Here is a 13138-nt window from a genome sequence, read left to right on the forward strand (position 1 = left end):
TGTATATAGATTATAGAAAAGCCTACAAATAGTCTTATGGCAAATAAATGGTATTTTTACACGAATTTTTACGTCTATCTATGGCAGTAAAGTGACCCTACCCTACACTACATACTTACCATAGATACCTTTAAATTTGCACGGAACCCTCGGTACGCGAGCCCGACTCACACTTGGCCAGTTTTTTCTTGTGACTAAAGTATATACTTTTACCGACAGTAATACTTTACTGTAACGACAGTAATTCGACGAAGAATTAAAGTCACTGACATAGCTGGAAAAATATGCAAATTGAAGTGGCAATGGGCAGGCCACATCGCTCGAAGAACAGATAACCGTTGGGGGGAGAAAAGTCCTCGAGTGGCGACCACGAACCGGAAGACGAAGCGTTGGCAGGCCTCCCACCAGGTGGACTGACGACATCGTGAGAGTAGCGGGAAACCGGTGGATGCAAGTGGCAAGTTGTCGTTCATTGTGGCGTTCTAAGGGGGAGGCCTTTGTCCAGCAGTGGACGTCTTCGGGCTGATGATGATGATTGATGATGAATACTTTACTACTAAGACTGTACATACTTTACATAAATAAAATAGTTTTTAACAAGTATACATAAAAGTCATGTGTTAGTTACGGTCAGCTGGAAGTATCGTATGTCCTATAAGTACGTATGTATGTAAGTATGTATGTACTAACAAAGTACCTGTCGTTGTCATCCGACGTTGCCACACTTCGCCATTGTATTGTCCCACGTGTAATTGAGGTTGACGCAAAACGTAGGCGACAGCGATTTACATCTACTCGAGAGAAGTTATAGTTTGTAGTACATATAACTTACCCTACTTGATATTGTTTCCGAAAGCGTTGGTCCGCTTTCGGAAACAATAACATTGAAAGAATGAAAGACGACCTTCGCTCTCACAAAGACACATAAATACAACAAAATTTACATAATGGCACAGAAATAAAACAAAAAATTAGGAACATGAATAAAGTAAATACATTATTTACACAATTTTGTTAATGTGTCCCCGCAAAAGCAAAACGGCCGCTAACTCAGGATTATGATGAGAAGAATACACCGTTAGAAACTTGACTGATAGAAATCTCTCGGCTGATTTCTAATTCTATTAATATAGATGAGATATCGTTTCGCGCGGAGAACACAGCCGTTGGTGCTGAGAAGTTCTCGAATGGAGACCGTGGATCGGCAAGCGCAGCGTAGATCGTCCCCCAACGAGATGGGTGGATGACTTAAAGCCGCAGGTTCACGGTGGATGCAGGCCGCTTCAAACCGAAGCAACTAGAGGGAGCTCCATGTGCAACAGTGGACGTCCTACAGCTGATATGATGATGATGGCGATGATGATCGTTTCTATTCCTAATATTATTAGTTCTATCATGGTTGGCAGCATGGTTCTGGTGCAAATCTTGCGGTTCCTACCAAACTCTTCCTATTTTGTCGCAAACTATCCTCTTGGCACCATTATTCGTTTCCCAATGACCGCCATTCAACTATACTTTTCTGGAGCGCAGCCTAACATTGAAACGAGGTATTTGCGATCGTCCTCTGGCATACCTTGGGTATTTCCGAGGCTCGGTCAATGACCGTGAAGTTTATATTCATCATTCCTAAAAGATGCAAAAAAAATGAAAGTAAAGTATTTCAAGAGAATTTTAAAGACGAACGAACTCTTCTTCTTCTTCTTCTGGCTAATAGATGATTTTGTGTGATCTATCATAATGTAAACTTAATCAATTAATAGAAATAACAGGGGTCTAGGTCTAGGCACTAAATATGACTTTTTATCGTTCTGTATTGAAACCCTTGGTTCATGGGGTCGTAGCGCTTTGAAAATTTAGGAAATATCAAAGAGGTTAGTTGACGTCACAGGAGACCGAAGAGTTGGCAGCTTCCTCGGACAAATAATTGTCTATTAAGAGAAGGAGCGCTGCCAGCATCTTCGGAACCTCGCCTAAGGGGACTCCTTTAAATGCTTAATAATGTTCTGTTTTAGTTTTTTTATGAATTTTAAGTGTAGCATAGTTGTGTAAAGCACTTGAACGTCGAGCGCTTATACGAGATTTACCTACGAGAGATTTCCAAATAACGTCAAGGATCATGCAACATGCTCGATAATAAACTTTGCAGCTGCTGCTATAAAGGAACCAATATTCCAATGACAATACGTGACAGATGAAATAGTTTTGCTTCCAGTAGTCATAAATCATTGTTATGTATTCTACAGAGTAAATACATATCTATCTAATAGTAGTACCTAATGCTTGTATTTGAGCTACGACTATACATTTTTACTATGATGTACATATATATACTCGTATTCTACATCCATCAACGTTTTAGAACTTACGATGCCATAATAATTTGAGTCGAGTTCGATGCTGTCAGTTTGTTCTCGAATAATTTGCACCTAAACAGCAATAAAAGTTTCAGGAGCTATTAATAAGATTTTTTTTATGTAATAGCAGATAAACGAGCAGACGGTTCACCTGATGTTAAGTGATTACCGTCGTCCATAGACATCCGCAGCACTGCAGGCAGATGCGTTGCCGGCCTTGCAAGAAATGGTACACTCGCTTTTTGAATGTATAGCGATATTGTAATGAGTTGGAAAAACCTAGGCCGGTAAACTGTTCCATAAATGACATGTGAGAGGTAAAAAGGAACGCTTAAACCGCACGGTGGATGACCGCCACCCATCAAGATGATTTTGATGGAAGCTACTTTTATGCCGAGTAGTGCGGTGATGGAATTTAGCAGCCGGGATTAGCCCGAAGAGTTCATCAGAGCACTCCCCGTTGTAGACCCTATAGAAAACGCAAAGAGAGCTAATATCTCTGCGGAGAGCTAGAAGGTCAAGCTTTCCAGAGAGGATCGGATTAAAACTCGTGACTGTAAAACTGGAATTGGTAATTGCAAATAAAAAAAAACATCAAAAATTTCAAAAATCGGTCTTTATATTTTCATCGACAACTTCAGCAATTGCGGTCCAATTTGGAAAAAAAATCGTTTGAAAGAGCAAGTTAGAAGTCGGTGCTGAAATTATAATACCTAATTCGAAGTCCGCTGCTGTTAATTTTTAAGCAAAAAAACTTATTTAGTAAAGTTTTCAATCTGCAAAGTGCTGTGACTTGCGCAGTGCCTTCAACAATGGACCCGCCGAGTCTAGTGTCTGTTTGCAATTCAACATTCAGCTCACTGGTCGACACATCGCTACTTTATATCCACTGATCCAGTTATATCTTTCCTTTATAGTCTTTGTACTGACATGTGTGTTCTGATTTCGTTTCAAGTGTTTCAGTGACATCTATGACTTTAACTGACTTAAATAAAGAGAGGAAGTTCTTAATCCTGATTAATTATTTGTTTGGGAAGGTAAACTTCGCATTTGGACCAATTTTTTTAAAGAAAAAATACCACACCTTATCAAGTCGTTTGAAGACTATTGTGTTTTGGTTAAATTATAAGGGAATGCCTGGGACAACTTGTGTTTTAGATTCACTTAAAATTAGTTGTTGCCTGCAAGTTCATCTGCGAAGACATCGTTTATCACGAGCCCGCAGAAACTATACAATTTTCCAGGATAAAAGCTATACTATGACTTTTCTTACAGTCTCAAACCACATATTTAGGTACCAAATTTTTCATCGCGATCAGTGGAGTAGTTTAAGCGCGAAACGTTACTTATACGAAAACGTCGAAATATTGGAAGTACCGTCACCAGCATTAATATCGGCCACTGCGGAGCGTGCAAAAATATCTGACACGTCCTTCCGGCGCTAGAAATAGAGTCGTATCAGATATTTATGCACGCTTATTTTGTCAGATATTGGTGCTGGTGACTGTACAGTGTAAAAAATACAATAAATGCGTATTTTTTACACTGTACTTCCAATATTTCGACGCAGTTTTATGTTTTATTAGTTTTGAGTTGTAATTTTACATTTTCTGTATTTAAGATTTTCGAATAAATATAGGTAGTCTGGTTATATTTATTACATTTTATTTTAGAATGGTCTGTGCAACATCAAAGTCCACCCACAAATTCATCAGTCTACCCGTTATCATGACGCATGCAACTGTTTCGTTTAGTGCTACATTTACGTCATCTATTCCTCTATCCTTATCAGTATCTAATATTATATAATCTAGTTTTGTGTTTTTTATTGTTTGTACATTCTCAACAGAATCAGCGACAATTTAAACATTTCAACCGTTATCAGTAACGTTGCCAATATTTTTTCCAATTTCTCCATCAATTATGTATTTTAACATTAGTTCTTTTTTAACCATCTTTTTCTTTCTTTCCAGATAGTCCAGGCATGTCGAGCGTGAGCAACTGAACCCCCCCGCCATACCACCAAAAATGACCAGCCCACCATTCAGAAGGAAGCCATTTAGAATCACAAACACATTCCTGAACACGTAAAACCAAAATCGTAACTCTACCAAAATACTTTTAAAGTGATATAGTGATAAGTTGTTATAGTTCCTTAAACAACTAGTGATATTAGTGTAAGTGTTTAGTGAAGTGCCATTGTTAGTTAAAATGATGATGATCTGGATTGTGTCAATGATGATGATGGCGGCAGCGGTGATGGCAGATAGGAGTAGTTTCCCCCCAACCTGTGATAGGTAAGTTCTATTTTTTTATATACTTAATATTGCCTATCAATTTATTCTTATCATTTATATACTTTTGTACATCAATTAAATTATTTCAATACAAATAAACTAAATGTTTAACAAAACTAGTCCTGCAGATAATACATCAATCTACAATATACAATATACTACAATCACATCAAAAATACTGACATGCACAGCAAAAAATACTGACTACACAGCAAATTAACTAGAGCGTGCGTAGATGATACTCATTCTTATAGCAAAATAACTTATTGTCAATTTGGCACCGGAAAATTAGGTAAGAAGACGAGCGGAGCGAGAAGCGTTAGGTACAATTGCGACCACAACGCGCGAGCCGAGCGAGCTGAAAGTAGGTTGCATTTAACTTTAAATCCGTGTTGTGAATTCGATTTACATCTCTAGGGATGTAAGTAAATTTAAAAATCGAATGGTGCTCATTTTATTTGTATTCGCGAACTGGTAAACAAGGAGATTTTAATGCGTAATACTTACCTCCAAACCTCCATGCTGGCATAATGCTGCTGGCCAGTGCTGGCTGAATGTGCCAAAGCCAAAGAACGCGATGCCATTAAAAAAAATATTTATTTTGTTCTCTTTTTTGTATTTGTTGTTATGGCGGCCACGGTAATACATAATCTGTGGAAATTTCAAGTGTCTAACTATTACGACTCAAGAGATAGAGCCCTGTGATGGACAGACAGACAGACAGACAGCGGAGTCTCAGTAATAGGGTTCCGTTGGCGCCCTTTGGGTACGGAACCCTAAAAATAAACAAACTGTGGGCTGAATCAGTTCTATTTTTACCGGAGTGGAGACCAAGGTCGCAAATGAATGAATGGGTGACTGGGTGACCTGTAGCTGTAACAGCGGGAAGCAATCGATAGATTGACGGCACATCATTTTGATCGTCAGCCAAATGGTGGCATGAAACTCAACATCATCATCATCGCCATTGTACTTAATGAATTCTAGAATGACACACAAACACAAACATCACGCCTAGGGTTTGCAATCCGGATATCCGGATATCCGTATTATCCGGATATCCGCTCTATTTCGGATCCGGATCTGACCACCTTAAGGATTCGGATTATTTGAATCTTTCGGATAGTACTGTTAACGAAGTGAAATATAATTAAATATTATTAATCCTGCTTCGCAAAATGAAATAATAACTGTACGAATAATAGGATCGTCAATCTCAGTATTTTTTCCTTTAACCCGCGGTTAAGAGTCGCACTATACTGCTATAGCATGCTTCGGGCTTTCCTAAAACATAAAAAATATAGAGCTTGCTCTTTTCTTTTTGCTTTTATAGTTGACCAACTTGCACTAATGTACATTATTGGGATGGACGTCAACTACTTGGCTATATCAATAAGATAATAAAAGTATTACGGATGGTTGCCAATCGAGCCTCTCGCTCGCACTTATAAGCATTACTGCACTGGTATGGCACTGCACTATTGTTTAAAGTCCGTTTATAGCTCCAGGGCAGTGCATTTACAATGATTTGCTTCAATTTAATTGTTGCCATTTTCTTTTTCGTTGCTATGCTTACTTCAGTTAATTTATATTATTTCTGTCTGGGTTATAAATCTCGTTTTAGCATAATAGACTAATCGAATTCGAATTTTTCGAAGAATCAATTTCCAACATGCTGGAAATCGATTTAATACTTTCATTAGGTCCTAAATGAGTGTAATCCGAGTTTGCCCCTTTCTATGAGGTGTGCATAACTTTATGGTGCAAAATAACCCTGAAATCTTTCCTGTTTTCCAGATTTTTGCTTCTAGCATAAAAACGGTACTTCGGAAATGTCATTCTCTTCAATATTAAAGAATATAAAACTTTGCTCCGAAGCTAGCAACGTTTCTAGTGCTCTGCCTACCCCATTTGGGAATACAGGCGTGATGTTTGTGTGTGTGTGTGTGTGTGTGTTAAACTTTGCGTCGAATGGAATCTAAAACATCGTTTGTGGTCAATTGTGGTCTAGCAGGCTAAGCGAACAGAAGTGGCCCCGATGACGGATTTGGTCATTCTTTCAGGTGCTGTACTGGCAGCCCTTAGATCATTCTATGCTTAATCTTAAGATCTTCTTTTGTATACGAGTAATTTAAGAAAATATAGTAAAAATCAGGGCATCATTTAAAGTGTCATTTTAGGTAACCGATAAAAGTCTCGGTTTGTAACCTTTGATTTCAGCTGTATCACTAAATCGAGTTTGAAGTTTTAGATGCTCATTCAACACAGAATTTAACATTCTTTAATAATGAAGGAAATGACATTTCCGACGAATGTACCGTTTTTGTGCTACAAGCAAGAAAATGAAAAAAAAGAGTGAAAATTTTGTGATCATTTGGCTCCCAAAAGTTATGCACACCTCCTGGGCCCTGGCAAGGGGCAAACTCAGATTACACGCATTTAGGACCAAATTAAGTTTTCAAACGATTTTCAGCTAACTCTTGTGATCTTGATTTCACACCTATTTATAACAGAATCCTTAAAAGCGTTTTGTTTTTACGTATTCTATTCGATTGACCTATAATTATAAATAGGTGTGAAATCACTATCACCAGCGTCGGCCGCAAGGTTGACATCATGCTGAGTTGGGACCATTTCGTGACAAAATTTGTCTTGATTTCCTTTTTTCTTTTTCTTTGTTTTGTAAAATGTCACGAATAAATGTTTTTCTTTTTTTCTTTCTTTCTTTCAAAGCTTAAGACTATTAAGACGATGTTTAATATACCTACAAATGTTCTGATTTTGAAAATAAAATGTTTATTTGACGTAAAACGAGTAATTTTTATGCTGCGTTAGCACAATTGGGTTGTTACTTGATTACAAACATGTTGATTTACCGTTTCATTAAATTACTTATACCATTTTGTTTTATTTAGTAAAAGATTCGTATTATCCGAAATATCCGGATATCCGGATTTAATAAATGGACCTATTCGAATTATCCGGATCCTTAAAATGACCGGATCTTGCAAACCCTAATCACGCCTGTATTCCCAAATGGGGTAGGCAGAGCACACGAAACGTTACCGCTTCGGAGCCACTTTTAGCAATTTTAGGTTTAAAGTTTGACAAAAACGGTACAGTAGTGACTGGTTGCTAGCCTATCGCCTACGGTGTACCTTAACCTATATCCTTTGTCGCGTGTTACGAGATCCACGGGAGAATTGGAGAGGTGTAATAAAATTGTAACCCGACACCACACGGGAAAATCTAAAATGAATTAGGAATATATCAGCAAAGGATCCCATTCCACCCCATCGTCTGTACTTACAGCTAATACAAGCTAGGGCTCTACAAGGCTAGAGCGATAGGTTAATTTAATTTATTCACTCGCTCATATACAATCGAATCTTAAAACTATGCAATGGTCGTAATGATACGGTAAAACAATTGCATAAAAAACTAAAATACATGCTACTCTCGATTTCATACTCAGAAACAGAGAAATTACTAAAAACAGTAGTACAGTCTTGGTTTGGGTAAACAAACAAACACACACACACACACACACGTGCACGCACGCACGCACGCACGCACGCACGTACGCACGCACGAACGCACGCACGCACGCACGCACGCACGCACGCACGCACGCACGCACGCACGCACGCACGCACGCACACACACACACACACACACACACACACACACACACACACACACACACACACACACACACACCGCCAAATTGCAAAATAATTTGTTGGCGAACCAAACACTCATTTTAACAATATTGTGCACAATAGTTACAGTACATTACATTATACAAAACTAATAGGTACCTACTGACTAAACTAACAATTTTTTGTGTGGAAAGAGTTTTTCAACCATGTTTTTAAATATTTCTATTGTTAAGTTAAGAGGCAATATCGCGATTTTTTGTGTTTGTCATCGGGCTCTGCTCTGTAAAATCGAATATATATGTTAGTTGCTACTCCTCTGGTAATTTGTTGGGCTCACCCGATACAGGCTCGACCTAGTGTGTGAACCACAGTTAAACTTCAGTTCATAAGTAGCATGGCGATTCATATTGTATTGTATATCTCTATGACTGTGTAATCTATTTTGGTAAATAAATCATTATCTTATCTTATCTTATGTTACTGAACCGGTGAGATACCCTTGGCCTCATCCTCCCTTTTTACCAGGTGAGAAGAGATCAATCACCAGCCAGTTTTGTCTATAAAAAATACAAAGGTGTCTTTTATCTACGGAAGGATTTTAAATCCCATCAAAACATAAGTGTGAAATGAGAGCCAAGTTCAATATTAGGATATAATTATGTCTTGATTGTTGACTTTAACGACAAAAGAAGTGAGATCTAAATGGGTGCCAAGATACTACAAAATTCGAAGTTCGTATCGTACATCCCTCTCACTCCTGTATTAAATAATATTAGCATCAGCGGGACGGCAAGATACGAAGTTCGAATTTTGCACTTCGTAGATAGGGCCAGTTAAGCTTGATAAGCACGTGTTACCAGTCACCACGTGTGTTCGTGATTATCACTAAGGCTACGCGTGTGCGGGTCAACGATCTAGCGAAAAAACGGCAAAAAGTAAGCTGGCATATGAATGTAAATGAATTTATGGTTGACGAGCGATTAGCTTAGTGGTTAGAGAACCTGAATACGAATCATGAGCTCCCAAGTGTGCCCTGGTTGGCTGGCGCACACGGTTTTATGAACTAGCTGTTGACCTCTGCATAAAATTCAATCAAGCAATTTTCCGCGATTAAAACTATCCTATGTCCTTCTCCGGGACTCGTAATATCTGTGTACCGAATTTCATCTAAATCGGTTCAGTAGTTTAGACGTAAAAAGGTAACAAAGGAACAAACAAAGAAGCAAACAAACTTACAAACTTTCGCATTTATAATATTATTGGGCTACCTTTAGTCTTCAGATTTACTGTCATTCAGTACAAATGAAAAAGTCGTCCACATAAATTTACTTTTTTTGAAATCGAACCAATATTATTACTAATAGAGACCAAATTGAATATTGTCAAAGTGGATATAGAGTTACTTATGCCCATAACGCTGCTTTAAGTGGAACATATTTCGCACTCTTAGATTTTAATTTAGACCTTCCAAAAGTTGAGTGAAGTCCAAATCAGGGGTTTTATTTTGAGTTGATATACTCTTGATCTAGGAGTGCGATTAACAAATGGTAATTTTCTGTGTCTACTTAAACACAAGTGGTTATTAGTTTTAGCGACGTATATCAAATTTGTCAGTTTTACCATGGGAGATTCCATTTTTGATGATTTTCAAGATGAACAGTTAAGGTGTAAAGGTTTTTAACCCCCGACGCAAAAAGATGATATAAGTTGTGCTATGTGTGTCTGTCTGTGGCACCGTCGCTCTTAAACGGGTGGACCGATTTGAATGCGGTTTTTTTTATTTTAAAGCAGATTTTCTAGCGATGGTTCTTAGACATGTTTTATCAAAATCGGTTCAGCCGTATTTCAGAAATTGAACTTTGAAGTGACAAAGTCAGGGTTTTCCAACTTTATGCTGGTTAGGTTATATTTATTTCGTCCGGAATTAGGAACAATTTTTTTCAATTTTCCACGTTGACAAAACCACGGGCAGTTAGTCATATCATAACAAACTACTTACCATTAAACCGAGACACCTAACAGACTATATCAATATCATCTTTAGCTACACCGGTTAAATCCAGTTTCACGTTCATGTTACTCATGTGTAATTTCTTACTCAAACTCGTATCATACTCAACTCTGCAGCACTTAATACTACCTTATGACATTGAAGATAAAGTTGAAAATTAGTGTAAACGCGGAAAAAGATCCATGCTTGAGAAAGTAAACAAATCAGGTATTCTTCAGGTGTGTAAAGTTGCGCTAATTTGTATTATACGGGGTGTAATCCACTCGTTGAGTTCGTGATTTCGTTTCAAGAAAGTATGAACATCCTAAGTTTTTTCAGATTCATTTCAACAAAATGAGTAAATGCATTACCTATATTGTCCACTAGACTTTACTTTTACTTTACATGATTTTAACCGTTCGGAAAAAAACAGGAATTACTTTTCGGTATAAATTATTCATCTTAAAAGAAACACAATATATCAAATAAATAATACACTATTAATATCTACTATAGCAAACATTTTTGACCAAGAGAAGTTTTTCCAGGTAACAATTGCTAAATATCCATTTGTCAAATGATCTTTCATATTTAAAATGTTAATTAAACCAATTACTTGTTTGGACATCTCAGTAATTTGTGGAAATTCGTAGTTAAAAAAATTACGAAACAATAATTTTGCTAGTCGTTGGTTGCTAAGTGCAAATTTGCGATATTATTTTCGTACTGTACGTACGTACGTCCGTAACTGTCCGTCAAATTAGCGACGTTTCATTTGCCTGGAGACATCGCTCTTAAGCGATAAGGCCGCCTATTGCTTACCTTGCAATTACCCGACTGCCCGAAGGAGGGTTATGTTTTTCGAGCGTATGTATGTATGTATGTGGGTATGTATGTCCATTTCTTTGGTCCTCGCTGCAGCCTAAACGGCTGGACGGATTGTAACATATGCGGTATCATTGGATTCGTCATAACTCTCAGAGTGATATAATATTTCAATATATAATAATAGCGAAGGAATTAAAAAAAATCTTAACTATCTCAAAAAATCTTGGTAATGGGTCCCGACTGTTGAACCTTAAATGAGCTTCTTGACAGAGTTCAAGACCACTAGACTTATTTTCTTCCTTTTAGTTTTAAAGCAGTCAGGTTTTTTGATTTTTTAAATTTAATTTTCTCTTTGTGTACCTACTAGTTTTTGTACGAGTATTCGCTTAGACCCTGTTTATATTTATCCAGTAAAATCGTTCCAGCAGCGATACAGTGCGGGGTCACAATCCAAGCGAGTTACACCAGATCAATCGAGCACCGCAGTGCCATGCTACTGGAACGATTTTACTGTAATAATGTAAACAGGGCATTATCGTAAGGGACCGGTCTGAAAATCAGCGCTGGGTGCATGCTATCATGTGCCCTAGCACTCCCTGAGATTGGTACCCATTGCCGGAACGTTGCTGGTCTATTTCCAACTAGCTTTTGCCCGCGGTTTCGCCCGCGTGGAATTTGGTTATCGCGCGCTGTTCCCTTGGGAACTGTGCATTTATTCGGGATAAAAAGTAGCCTATGTCACTCTCTGGCCCATAAACTATCTCTATGCCAAAAATCACGTCGATCCGTGGCTCCGTTTCGACGTGAAATACGGACAAACATACAAGCACACAAACATATAAACACACACTTTCGCATTTATAATAATAGTATGGATGTATTGGTTTATTTACAATTTTCTAATCTTGTTCCGAATTCGACATTCTTGTATTTATGTTGTGGCAATAAACGTTTTTTACTATTTGTGGTGTACGATACAGAATCATTGTATTGTATTGTATTGTATGTTGGTTTCAGTCTAATATACTGCCACGGCCCACTGCTGGACACGGTGCAAATGGCCGGGCTATACACGGACTCCAAGACCTTCGTGGACATGAAGATCAAGGTCTCCGCTGAAGCCACCATGCGAGAGTTCCAGAAGATGATGAATGAGTGAGTATAAAGGATATTAACTGAAGAGATTGACTTGTTCTCATGCTCTGTGTGAATACACTTAATGTATTTTATCACACTTGCTTGTAAGCAAAGCAGTGTCGTAACATGCAGGCTAACTTTGTTGTAACCCCTAAAAAAAAGGATGTGATGAAAAAACATTGTACTCATGTAACACGGGCGGTACTGTAATTAATTACGAACATCGACTCATTCAGCCCTCTCAGTCTTCGACTTCGGGTTTCTAAGAGACTTACTTAGGGTTGCAATACGTCAGGATTTGTCCTAACGTGGCATGATTTTTGACCCTTTACCAGGATTGCGGCCGGACTTGGCAAGTATCAGAATTTTTGGAAATTATACATTTACTACAAAGTTTACACAGTTTTATTGAATAAAAAATATAAATGTAAGTTATTTGTAAGTATTCAACAAAATGAATAGTTTAACAATTTAAAATATATCGAAAATACCAACTGAAATATAGATGCATAGAAAAACCAGAAAAATAAGACCAGCGCTGGGAATCGAACCCAGGTCCTCGGCATTCCGTGCCACGTGCTACCACTACACCACCACTGGACAGTTCGATTCCCAGCGCTGGTCTTATTTTTCTGGTTTTTCTATGCATCTATATTTCAGTTTGTATTTTCGATATGGGTTTTACGGGATGACCGTAAAAGTAACAAAAAATTTGGAATTGAAATAAAAAATACAAAAGATTCCAAAAAACCAATCTTAATTTAAAATATGATATATATCACAGCTATGAAGATCCTATTTTTTTGCTTACGCCAAATCTCTCTTACAAGAAATGTCAAGATTTTTAGGAATATGTCAGGATTTTTATCA

General features: G+C 37.8%; 1 protein-coding gene across 1 annotated transcript in view; it reads left to right on the top strand.

The window, feature by feature from the left end:
• Treh (Trehalase) overlaps positions 1–13138 on the top strand; it is a 67735-nt gene that overhangs the window by 20303 nt on the left and 34294 nt on the right. Inside the window, exons 2-3 of the mRNA XM_074102863.1 lie at positions 4328–4651; positions 12149–12286. Coding sequence (XP_073958964.1) covers positions 4566–4651; positions 12149–12286 — 224 coding nt within the window. The 5' untranslated portion in view covers positions 4328–4565. The remainder of the gene's footprint in view (positions 1–4327; positions 4652–12148; positions 12287–13138) is intronic.

Source organism: Choristoneura fumiferana, chromosome 19 (genome assembly GCF_025370935.1).
Source record: "Choristoneura fumiferana chromosome 19, NRCan_CFum_1, whole genome shotgun sequence".
NCBI classification, from domain to species: Eukaryota; Metazoa; Arthropoda; class Insecta; order Lepidoptera; family Tortricidae; genus Choristoneura; species Choristoneura fumiferana.